The following is a 12,491-nucleotide window of genomic DNA, read 5'->3' on the forward strand; positions in this document are numbered from 1 at the left end:
TAAACATATATAGGGTGTTCTATTAAAAAAAAGTTATATGTTAAGTCTCAAAAACATTATATATAATTGAAAATAATATTAGTGTAGGATAGTCAAAGAACCATACAACTCTAAAAATGAATGAGATATCGCGAGACCCTCACATAGTGACTCACCCTGTATCATTTTAAATTTATAACTGTTAAAAGTAAAATATGTAGAGTTACGAAAGTTTTGCAAAATAAGTGTTTGCTGAACTATTTGCTTACTGATTATACTATTACTATACTATAACTATACATATATGGTTAAATTTTATTTGATGATTTGATTGAAAGTTATATTTTTTGGGATTTTTACGGTTTTATAATAGGTTAAAAATAAAAAAAAAAACTCGTTTTTATGTTTCCCTATTAAAATGGGTACAGGTAATAGCAACAGCAAAAGATGTGGAAAGAGATTATATTTTGTAAAAAACTTCAGAAATGCACCACTGGCAAAAATTGGGTTTTACAAATTACACAAAACATTTGCCAAAGTTGTTTTTGTTCCTTCTTGTTAAGTAAAGTTTTAAAACAAATTTCAAAACGATAAACTGATATTTATAGATTTTAGTTTAACTAATAACATAGTACCACGAATACCAACCAAATCCCAGTTTTATTCTTCAGAGAAATCCATGTCAAAGTCGTTAAAATGATATTTGAAGGGCTTATGTATCATGGTTTCCTAAGAAGTTCTGTGCTAAACATTCTTTAGATTTTAACTTCCTACTGAGTTAAAATCTAAAACGATATAATACAGGTATAATAGCCCCAACTGGTCAAGTAAACGATTCGTACAGAAAAACAAAACAATACTTTTGAGTTAAAAGCAATTACAAAAGTAATTCAATTAAAGTAATTAATTACTTCCGACCACTGCTATCAGAGTATGTTAAAATATATAGGGTGTTCTGCTTAAAAAAAATTAAGTTGTATGTTACGTCTCAAAAACATTCTGTATAATTGAAAATAATTTTAGTGTACGATAGTCAGAGAACCATATGACTTTAATAATAAATGAGATATCTAGGACTTACATACTCACCCTGTATCATTTTAAATTTACAACTGTTGAAAGTAAAATAGAATTACGAATAGCAATTACTTCAAAAGAAATTTTATTACATAATTGGTCACAAAATATAAAACTTTTCAAATTTGGCTTCAAATTGCCTTTATCCATTACGCAAAACATCTACTTTGAAAACAAAAATCAATTGAACAATATCATTTACAAAGTTATGCAGTGATAAAATGGAAAAAAAGCCAGATTATAGTACATAGTTTCGTTGATTGTGTTTTGCAATGTCCACCTATGAAGAAATCGGAACCATTTCCAAATGGTAATCTCTATGTTTGTTCAGAATTTTATCACTAATGGACTAAATAATAAAACACGGGATCTTGATGATTTTTTTTTTACATTTTGATTTATAGTAAATGCGACTAATATCACTGATTTCAAAGTAACGTGATGTTAACAATCTAACCTCCACTTTTTTTTATTGCAACTACTGCCGCTTTGGTGACATATTGAGTCAAGGCGTACTCGGAATCAAAATGTTTTGGATCGTGCGGAATTATGTTCAGTCACTTTTAATGTTGAAAGAAATTAAATATCGATGCACTTGAGAGTTTTTCGTTTAACGCCTTCTTAAATTAAAACCACTTGTGTTTGCATGTTAAAGTCTTAAGAAAGATAACGTTACAAGAGGAGAATTAGAACAATTTAAAAACATTTATGCGTTTGAAGTGCTACTTTTGAGCTCTAGATGTATACAAATTTGTTGTTCACCTTTACTACTGAGGTCAATTTGAAATTTGTATTAATTAATTGTAGACACTATATATACTCATTGTAGTTTTCATTACGGCTAAATAGTATTGACTAAAACGCTCCCTCATATATTATTCTCGGAAATAAAACAAAAATGCAGCAAGTGGATACTGTAGCGTATTTCTCATGCAGAGTTTGGGTAAAATTAATGTATAAATTAGTAATGAAAAACGGCCAAAACTGTGCATTAAGAGAAGGCACATACAAGCTTTTGTTTTTTAATAATTAAGAGAGCTTAAATATGTGTTGCCTTTTTTTCGTGTACGTATTTTACCCGTGGCTTGTAGTTCAAAGTTTGCAATAATAAAAAAGTTACAAAAACTTTTGTCATTATCCGGATATATCGATTTAGGAGATGTGCAATACGTGTGAAAAATTTAGTTACATATGTGGGTCAATTGAAAATGATTAATCCGCTCCAGCGGCTATTTAAATCCATTTTTATTAATTTTTTGCAAATAATGACAGTTTCCGAAGTCATTTTACGCATGGTTAAAGTAAGCGGTAAAAAAGTGCTAAAAATGAATGAGTTTTGGTGCTGATAATGTGATTTCGTAAGCAGTACCAAACTGAGGCGATTTACCTGACTTAACCCCACTTACAGTTTTAATGATAATCATTTCTTGTGATTATTAGCGTAGTTTTTGCAATCACTGCTCCATAGTATTTATTAACAGTCGATTACGATTAGCACGATTAGCAGAAAAAGACTCCTATATCCCCGATTTCGCTTCCAATCATATCAGCTTTATCTACACAATTTTACCTTTTTCAATAAAAAATGTTGAAATACCACCTTTGGTATGAGCAGTAAGCTCACATTATCCTTCATAGTTACGTTGTCGTGTGATAACTCTGAGATAAGCTTTTTGCTAAACCATTTTTCAAAGTTATTAACGACCATGTGTACTATCATGAAAATCAATTTTTGCAGCACGAATATTCTTTACACAAGCTAAAAATATTATTATTTACTCATTCCTGTATGTATTTTTCTAATTTGTGGATAATTTTATTTCCAGTTCTTAGCGCTTATAACTGCCTTATTAGGGCTAATATTTGTAATATTGTTTAAAATACTACAGTATTAATTTAGTGCTCTTTACTTTTTTTATTCAAACTCGCAATTGTTTCCTTTTTCGTCTTAGTTTCTTCTAATGGCACATTTTTTATTTATAGTAACACGAGACAAATAATCGCAACGCGGTGGCCGTTTTATTGAGCACAATAAAATGAAAGAGCGGAACATTTTTAACTCCTGACGTCTGTTTTGCGTTAAATATACACATTCATTTGTTCTCGGTTCATAAAAACTGCACGACAATGCAATTGCGTTTCAAAATTGTTGAAAAACAACACGTGTCAAAAATATTTCGAAAGAATTTCAACAACAAAACTGCCGTTTCACCTCCGATGTACACTGGGTACGCGTTTCCAAATCCGCTCCTTATCAGTTCCGTATCAGCGAAAATTATCGAAAGGGAAAGTCGTGTCAATATTTGAAGACCTTTCTTAATAGTTCGCAAACATTGGTGGCGTTTGTCTTTGTCAAACTGTAATGAGCAAATTCTAATTTCTTAAAACGGTGTTAAATCAACATGACAGTTTAAACTGGTGCAAAACCGCCTGAATGACAATGACATTGCTTAAGACCACAACGTAGCACGCGACTGATAATTCCAAACGAATCACCGCCCATTGCAACAAAGTCCAGCCATCAGCCCTTTGTTTCGGAGTGCGTTATCTGTGCATAAATTGAACGGCGTTAAGTAACTTTTTGTTATAAATACGGATCATCTTTTCCTGACCATGACACTCCATGAACAGTTCTCTGTATTGATTTAGCTTCAAGAACAAAATAGCAATGTCGGACTCAGACCTGGGTCGGTTAAAATATAGGTAAACCCTTGTTAACTAATTTTATCCAGGTCCGATCCCATTTTTCAAACTCTAATATAAACAGCGAATAGGCCAATGCCATGCGCTGACCTAGTTATAATGATCTGCTCCATTATTCCATAGCACGATTATAATAAATTTGAACTCGCCTTGGTTCGACACCACAAGATGTAATCAATTTTTTATTACCAAAAGACTTTGAAAAATCTGGACCATTCTTGTTTTCACTAATTTTCAAGGGAAATGGTTTTTTAGAATAAGTAACTACAAGACTAATTATTTTAATAGTTGTACCGTAAGTGCATGGGTGTGGACGGAGAAGTCACTCGACTCACCGGAGGTTCTGCCATCTAATAAAAGCAACAACTTCCTTATTGCAAAATGTTAGTTCTTCTCACTGATAAAAATTATTTTGACAAGCTTATTAATGTTATAGTATTATATCGACGTTAATCATCTTGCTGTGATGGCAGTTAAATGTTTAATGGTTTTTATTGCGAGAAATAACCATTTGCGGATCATTTTATTCCACGTTCTTGATAGTTTTATAATAAGCGTGATAATTTCTATGTTTGTTGCTGGATTATGTCGCCCATGCAAGTTATAACCGGGTCAACAAAAATCAATTTTTAACGCTTGAACTATAACTAATGCCAGTTTTAGTTCGGGTGGTGGTGTATACAAAATTTACATAAATTTACTTTACGTTGTATTTAAATATTAATTTTTAACAAAGTATAGCCTGTAGCAAAATAAAGACGTTTTATTGTGTAAATTTTTAATGTAGTCAGTTGAATCAAGAATTTATTGAGTAGTTCATTTTCTGTTGGAATTTTTTCGTAGGTGGTGATGGGGTTTTTTGTTAATTTAGCAAAAATAAATTCCGTCTGTATTTATTTTTACTTGCCGAATTTACAAACAATTCGTATTAGTTTATACTAAATTGGCACCACGCGTTTTTGTTTATTTTGAGATCATCGTGATTTTCAGTAGGTGTTTATTAATTGAATGTGGTTCTAAATCTATTTTGTTTTCTTACTTCCTTATTGTGTATAGTACTACCAGACTACTGCGCCGTAAAATAAAAATACAAAACTCGAGAGAGTCGCATTTTTTGTATTTTTTTAGCGTACACCTGTCTACGATTTTCCTTGACTAAGCACTTCAGATATGTAATCACGGAATTACTTCAAAGTGATTTACATAAAATTATAGTTTCACATCAGCCCCTCTCTTCGGATCACATCAAAGTTTTTCTATACCAGATACTTAGAGGTAAGTAGTGAGCTCAAACACTAATTAGCGAATTGTATCTTTATTGCACGATTATTGCACGGAACTGAATATTCATGTTAATAGCGTAGTTAATAAATACTCATCACTGAAAAGTTAGCAAAGATTATTCTTGTTTCGAAAAACCCAAGGATTTTCATGTCGTAATGTTCATAATAATGCAGCTTTCACACGATCTTCATGTTGAACGCCTGAATAATTGTGCTAAACAGAACACTTTCGTTGTTGGTCCAGTGCGATTCAAAGCAAGTTTTTTTCAGAGAATTTTAGGACGGTGAGAATTCACTTACCACTTGAGTTTTTTTCAAAACTGAAAGATTTTTGCAATTGGCTTTAAATGGTATGTTGACATTTAAATATCTTAAAAATTCAACAGTGTTCAGTTTGAGAAAATATTGAAACTCGAATTGTTAATCCTTTTTTTTCTTACTTAACGTAAAAACCAAGGTTCTGCCAATTATTAATTTGAATAAGTGTTCTTAAAATATTTGAAACTATGGCTAATCTCCGTGGTAATTGAGTTCATGAAACTTGCGGTTGCAATGGTTCATTTAAGTTTGTGCTTACTGAAAAATTTTATCGACGTAAAATGGTTTGTACTATTTCAGCTTATTGTAATATTGTGGTTTACTCTGGTTAATTATAAAAACGGTTATTAAAACAATTATTCGTGCATTTTTCTCGTTTGATAAAATTTGAGCTTGAGCTTTGGGTAATCAAAATAAAATTGGCAACATTTCACGAAAATTTCTGTAGGCGTGAAAGTGTTCAAGTTGAAACAGTTGGTATTTCTTTTATTTTTTTACAATACTCTCAAAAAATCCATAAAATTAAGAACCCAAAGTCCTAAAAACTGAAACTGTTCCGAAAATTTTCATATAGATGAAGCTAGCTAGTAAACGTACAAAAAATTGAAAACATTCCAAAACACATGGAAAATTTTCAGCAGAAGAATTTCTTCAGCTTTTTATGTTCATTAATTTGCAAATATTTGAAGAATCTGTGAATTAAGATATAATAAAATAGCGTAAATGTGGCTGATAATTTGGTTGATCATAAAAGTAAAGTCGAAAATAAACACGTTTTAAGATTGGCATATCTTGAGTGTTTTGAACAAATTTTGTGTCGATCAGATTTCTAAGAAAACTGTGATAATTAATTAGATCTGAAAGTTATATACAACGGTTGTTATTCTGCGTGCTCAGTTTAAATATTTTAAGACGTCAATGATAACTTGTATCAGAGTTAAGACACCGGAAATTAGAAAAATTCGTTGGTTTTAATTAATTAAATAACATTGAAGAAAGAACATACGGTATTAAAGGAACGATGTGGCTTTAACAGATCTGAAAATTTTGACGTTTTTAACAAATAAAAAACTTCTGCCCTGTAAATATCATACAATGCATTCAATGGGTTTTTAGGTTAAAATTAATTAATTAGTCTTTGTATAATTATTTTTACTTCACATTCATTTTAACCCAAAGATGCATTGATAGCTATGACATTTATAGAGTAGAACACGGAAAAGTCGACTCAAGTTAGAAACCGCAAAAAACGAATTTTTATGAAGCTGACAAAAACTACCGAATTCTTGGTAGCGTTCTATTACATATTTCAGAGCTAGAAGTACTTAATTTAAATGAGAAACTAAAATTATATGCAAGAAACGCGGACATCATATTTGCATAATTTTATAATATATGACGTCACAGTAGCACCAAGTAATCATAATTAACTATGAAAAGAAATATTAAAATGTCAAGTATATCGTGTCACTTCATTCATCCCAAGAGATTCTACCTATACTTTTTTTTTCAACAAACTAAAATAGTATAAAGTGTAAATAACACGTAAGTAATGCCATTTAAACTGGCAAATGTTGAAAATTTAATTTCCAGGGGACTAATTAACAAAAATTAAAAAGGGTTACACGTAAATAGCGACAAATAGCCTGCCAAGCTAGCGTATAAAGCGAATCCAAATCCAAATCTGAGGCTAATTTCAAATGCTGAACCGAAAATAATATGGAATTGAAATGTCAACTGTTATATCTTGACACTGATAAGCGCCTACTACGTTTATTGCAGTTTTCAATAGTCAAACTTGTAGAAAGCCGAAAATATATCCAAAAGTAGCCAACCCTGATTCATTTATTTTTTGTTCATCTAATAAATTCCAAAACTGCTCCTACAATAAACCGTTTTACTTTTTTCAGGTTTAAAATATTTACATTCGGCTAGGATATTACATAGAGACATAAAACCTGGAAACCTTTTAGTAAACAGCAATTGTGTTCTTAAGGTGAGTCCAACCCGTTACGTCACGACACCACCTAACACGAACTTTTCCCCCAGATCTGTGATTTTGGTTTAGCAAGAGTAGAAGAACCCGACTCGTCCAAACACATGACACAAGAAGTGGTGACGCAGTATTACCGAGCTCCTGAAATCCTGATGGGTGCCAAACACTACACGGCGGCCGTGGACGTCTGGTCCGTCGGATGCATATTCGGGGAACTACTGGGCAGGCGGATACTGTTCCAGGCCCAGAATCCCGTCCAACAGCTAGAGTTAATAACGGAATTGTTAGGGACGCCGTCGTTAGATGACATGAAATACGCGTGCGAAGGCGCCAAGACGCATATGTTAAGGAGGGCGCCGAAGCCGCCGTCGTTATCCGCTTTTTATACGTTGAGTTCGCAAGCGACGCACGAAGTCGTGCATTTATTGTGTCAGATGCTTGTTTTTGATCCGGTAAGAGACCCGTTTATGGGATGGTTATTCTTTATTGTGTGTTGCGCCAGTATTCTGATTCCGCTGTATTATCACCTACGGTGCTTTCAGCGTGGCGGTATTTTGTTCACGTTAAGGCCTATTGCGGATTCTTTCTGCGGGTTTTCGATGTGGTTATTCGAATTTTAGTAGAGCAATTGTAAAAGTTGGTTAATCTAATCAGAGAACAGACCGAGCTCTGTGTAATAAGCAGTCACATTTTTTGTTATTAAATTAAATATTTAATGTAATGAAGAAACGGAGAGAACATGTAATGTCAGAGGAGCACTAGAAATGGAAATTGGTTAAAAAATTATTTAAAGGAATTGAACAAGTGTTTCTGCATATAATTACGATAAATTATACTTTGTCGGGTTTTTTTACACTTGACGATCTACAATGTTGCATTTTAATATCAAAAGTTGAAGTTCTTTCCTTAAAAGGTTGCTTTTATGTAACTAGTTAAGTGTAAAAATTTGTTTCCAAGAAGCCATTAAAATAGACATGAGGAGTGTATGTACAAAGTGCTGTAAGTGTTGTTAACGCAGTATTTTTACTGATTTCAGTATATATTATGCAACTTCTTTATTTTAAATATCAATTAGCAAACGTGCCAAGAAAAAACTATACACAACAGTACTAGTCTTTGCAAAATTTTTTGACGTACTGTTTTTAAAATGGAGTGAACATTCCTTCTTAATATATACTTGGTCATAAAGCGTAAACAGAAAGTGTAATTTGTGATTAAGCTTTACTCTCCTCTATCTCCTATTTTATGAAAGATGTAAACCCTCCACACCTTTCCGGGACAAGCCTTAATTCATTAACTATGTAAATGGAGAAAACTTGATTTTAGGTGTTGTTTTAATGAGAAATTATTATTTAATTTTTTTGCTAACTAAAAATGGAGTGTGCTTATTAACCATATTCATAAAACGACACTACAATTATGCATCAATTTAGTTTTTCAAATTATATATATATATATATAACTATATATTTTTCCGATGCGACGTTGCCATGTTGTTTCATTTTTTCAAAATTTTTTAGCAACGCAAAGATTCACAACAAAATCCCAATCGTGCGATTTTAAATCTTCGGATATGTTGTTGCGACTCTTAAAAAATAAAAATTGAAAAACTATAAAATTTATATGTAGAAAAAAATGCACAGCAAAAAATAAAGAGAATAAAAACATATAAGATCCAGTAATACAATACAAGTTCTATTTGAAAAACCTGAAATATCGATATTTGAAAATTGTAATGTTTTCTGATAAAAACATTTCAATGTGCCATTAAAAAAAGTTGTGTGCAAATAAAAAACACTCTGTATAGTTAAAATCAAAGAACCGTTGAACTTTGGCCTACGATTTTTTTTTTGTTTTTGTTTTTAATAATTAATGAAATTTCGAGGAACTCGAGCCAAGTGACTCACCCTGCATATCACCAGTGTGTGTCATAGAGCATTTGATATTAAATATTATGGTGTGAATGCTTTGGATAACAACAAATAATTAAGTAACATTACAGTTAACAGACGGTGAATTTCGGTTCCAGATGTTTTTGACCGAACCACGACAAAATTTATATTTTCCTAAAAATGTTGTATTCAAGCGACTAATCCAAGACCGGTCCAATTAAAAAAGGTGATAACCTTATACAGTCGCAGCAGCAACGGATATAAGTAATAATATTAGCGGAAAATGAAACTTTTAATGTGTTTGTGAGTTTTATTGTTCTCTTTGCACGTGTAAGTTTTATTGATTTGATTTCTGTATTAAGACCTTAATTAGAAAACAAAAATTAAATCCGCAACTTCCAGTTTCTTTTCTTCTTTTCAGTTTCATTTTTTTTTTAAAGACACAACTGTTGGAAAATTAAAAAAAACCTTCATCAGTGCAGATATTTTCGGGCGAATGAATTCAATTTCGATTAATAAAATTAAACTGCACAAGATACATCGAAAAGCAACAATTTTTTAAAATGGAAATAAAAATTGTAAAGTACACTCCTGGGAACTTGATTTTGCTATTACTAGTCTCTAGCGGCGACCAAATATTTGAAGTAACCTTTATAGAAATAACTTTAAGGCTACTACGCAGGGTCGAACTAGATACATTTGACCTCCTGTGAAATATGTGATTATTCTGTCTCCGATTTTTTTCGTGTAGTGTAGAATATTTGTTTTTATGTCAATTTTACTTGGGTGATAATAGTTCAAATATTCGATTTTTGAAAAATTATGCAGATAATGAAAATTCATATAACTTTACAAGTCATTGCTGCATCATTATCTTTATAGAGTTATTATCATTGACCATCCTATTTTAAATTTATGACAACCGTTAAAATGGAACGTGTAATAAACTTTTTACTTAAGTCATTACTTTACTTAGTCACGCGCTACGAGAACCTGCCTTAAGATATCTAAAGCAAACACGACTTAACAGTTCCAATCCACATTACTTTTATTACTTTAAATTTATACAAAGGCATAAACTGTTTATACATTTTTGGTTATTTTTAATCGAATAGTCATAATAGAAATCAGCTAAATATTAAAACCTAGACGTTAAATTTAAAAAACACATTATTGTAGTTGCATCGCAAATAGTTTATTTTTTGTAACACACGAATAGATAAAAGGCAAAGGAAATAAAGAAATGAGAAAATCACATATTTACCCTTAACAGACATTTATTTGAGACAAAATGGAAGTTCGTAATATTAAAAATGCCGCTTCAACAATAAAAATGTCCAAACATATCTCAGACATGACATGAAAAGAAAATCAGATCGATAATCTTTTTTTTTCCTACAACACAGACGGCACCAAATCAAAATAATACTAGAATTGGAATCACTCAAGTGTTACGTAAATACCAATAAATTTGTATCAGTAGTAATTACGCTGATACCAATTTCAAATTATCACTGATTCACTCTTCCCGGAAAATATTTGAAACTCCTACAGTAAAATTACATCGAATTGGTTATCATTTTTAACATTATTAAAACAATTAAAAAATAAACACCCCACGTGTTTGCCCTCCCACTTCTAGTAGGTGACTTTTATCTTCCCTTTTCGCCATGTCAAGGCTACCAGTAGGTATCTAATCGCTGAAACAGTACACCTCAGTTGCGAAAGCAAACACGTGTCGGACAGTTCTAATCCCCATACTTAACGTAGCATCATGTTCTTAATTTTTTTTTCTCTTGCAGGATAAACGTATTTCTGTAATCGACGCCTTAGCGCATCCATATTTAGACGAAGGGAGACTAAGGTACCACTCTTGCATGTGTAAATGCTGCTACACCACGGCCAGCGGAATGAGGCAATACACGTCAGAGTTTGAAACAACGGCCCCACAAGCGTTCGATGACCACTGGGAAAAGAAACTCACGTCTGTACAACATGTGAAAGGTGCTTAATGTTTGTTTCTTTTGTTGATTTTTCGTCGACCGTAGAATGAGGGGAAAACACAGTAGGTGCATCTGATTGCCAATTGATTGCTGCAGTTGCGAGTTAATTGATACAGTGTATAATAGTGGAGGAGTGGTCAAAGCATACTGAAGCCTATTGTGCCACTTATTTTCGCCTACTAATGTGAAGGATTTAACTCAAAATGAGGATTGTATTGTTGAAACACTATTTGTTCTTGGTTTGAAAGCTGTAAGTTACAAAACGCCTGTTATGGTCGTTACACATCATAGAATTGTTTGGAAAATTAATGTTAGAAATTTTATAACAAAAATCTTTTATATTTTGTGTTCAAAACATGACCATTTGGCATTGGACGTAGGACATACCGTCTCGTGAACGGAAATATTTACTCGGACGCGGTAAACCTTATCGCATGAAAGCGAAACAAATAATACAAAGCGGTTTTAAATGATTTTAAAAACCCTAAAGACAACCATTATTATGAAATATTATTTAGTAGCGGCGAATGTAAATGCAAATGTTTCATTTTGTGGCTTTATCAAAGTAATTACTTATGATCACTTCCGGTTTGGCCAGAAATGAATAAAACTTGTTTTTAAATGGAATTACCCCACTTCTGTACTACTTTTGAGTTGATTATTTTCCACATGCTAAACAACTTGAACAGTTTGAAAATTCGTTAACAACAATGCTCGGAACTTTGCTGCCATGTAAATTGATTGTTGTTGCTCGAATAAGTATTTTTTAAGGTACAGTTACCTCGGTCGTTGTGGAAAAACAATTTTAAATTTAAATTTACCCGATAATGTTTTAATGGAAGGACTTTTTTCATAATGAATACGTCAGTTGACATATTTATGGCCGCAATTCGTACAAGTTATTTCCAAACTTGAATCTCTTGTTTGAAAAAGGTGACAAATTGATTACTTTGTTTAAGTCGTAGCTAAATTGATATACAAACATTTTAATCAGTCACTATTGAAGACAGGAAGCACCAGATCAATCAAGGATAAAAATATAACACCTACATCTGAACAATGTCCACAAAGTTGTCAGTGATATATAGGGTTACAAATCTTTTTAAACCCGTACATATTTCATACAATTTATTATATATATTAATATCAAATTTTGAAGACATCATTCATCAATAGAGTAAATAAAAAGAAGCCTAATATGAATCCCTGGATATTACCGCCTGGAATAGAAACAAAACAG

At 32.0% G+C, this 12,491-nt stretch overlaps 2 protein-coding genes across 14 annotated transcripts in view; one reads left to right on the plus strand and one right to left on the minus strand.

Annotated features, from left to right (window-relative positions):
- The window catches only part of LOC135143462 (leucine-rich repeat-containing protein 15-like), a 144,787-nt gene that overhangs the window by 74,980 nt on the left and 57,316 nt on the right, over window positions 1-12,491 (minus strand). The window lies entirely within an intron of this gene.
- The window catches only part of LOC135143471 (serine/threonine-protein kinase NLK), a 78,759-nt gene that overhangs the window by 61,859 nt on the left and 4,409 nt on the right, over window positions 1-12,491 (plus strand). For all 13 annotated transcript variants that reach the window (XR_010282806.1, XR_010282808.1, XR_010282810.1 and 10 more), the window contains exons 4-7: window positions 4,928-5,034; window positions 7,271-7,356; window positions 7,410-7,808; window positions 11,051-11,252. Coding sequence is in view for 5 of the 13 variants with exons in the window: in XM_064075365.1 (XP_063931435.1) it covers window positions 4,928-5,034; window positions 7,271-7,356; window positions 7,410-7,808; window positions 11,051-11,252 (794 nt within the window). In the remaining 8 variants the exon portion in view is untranslated. The remainder of the gene's footprint in view (window positions 1-4,927; window positions 5,035-7,270; window positions 7,357-7,409; window positions 7,809-11,050; window positions 11,253-12,491) is intronic.

The sequence above is a fragment of the Zophobas morio genome, unplaced genomic scaffold (assembly GCF_036711695.1).
Source record: "Zophobas morio isolate AGI-343-1 ecotype UQ-CSIRO unplaced genomic scaffold, CSIRO_AGI_Zmor_V1 ptg000004l, whole genome shotgun sequence".
Taxonomy (NCBI): domain Eukaryota; kingdom Metazoa; phylum Arthropoda; class Insecta; order Coleoptera; family Tenebrionidae; genus Zophobas; species Zophobas morio.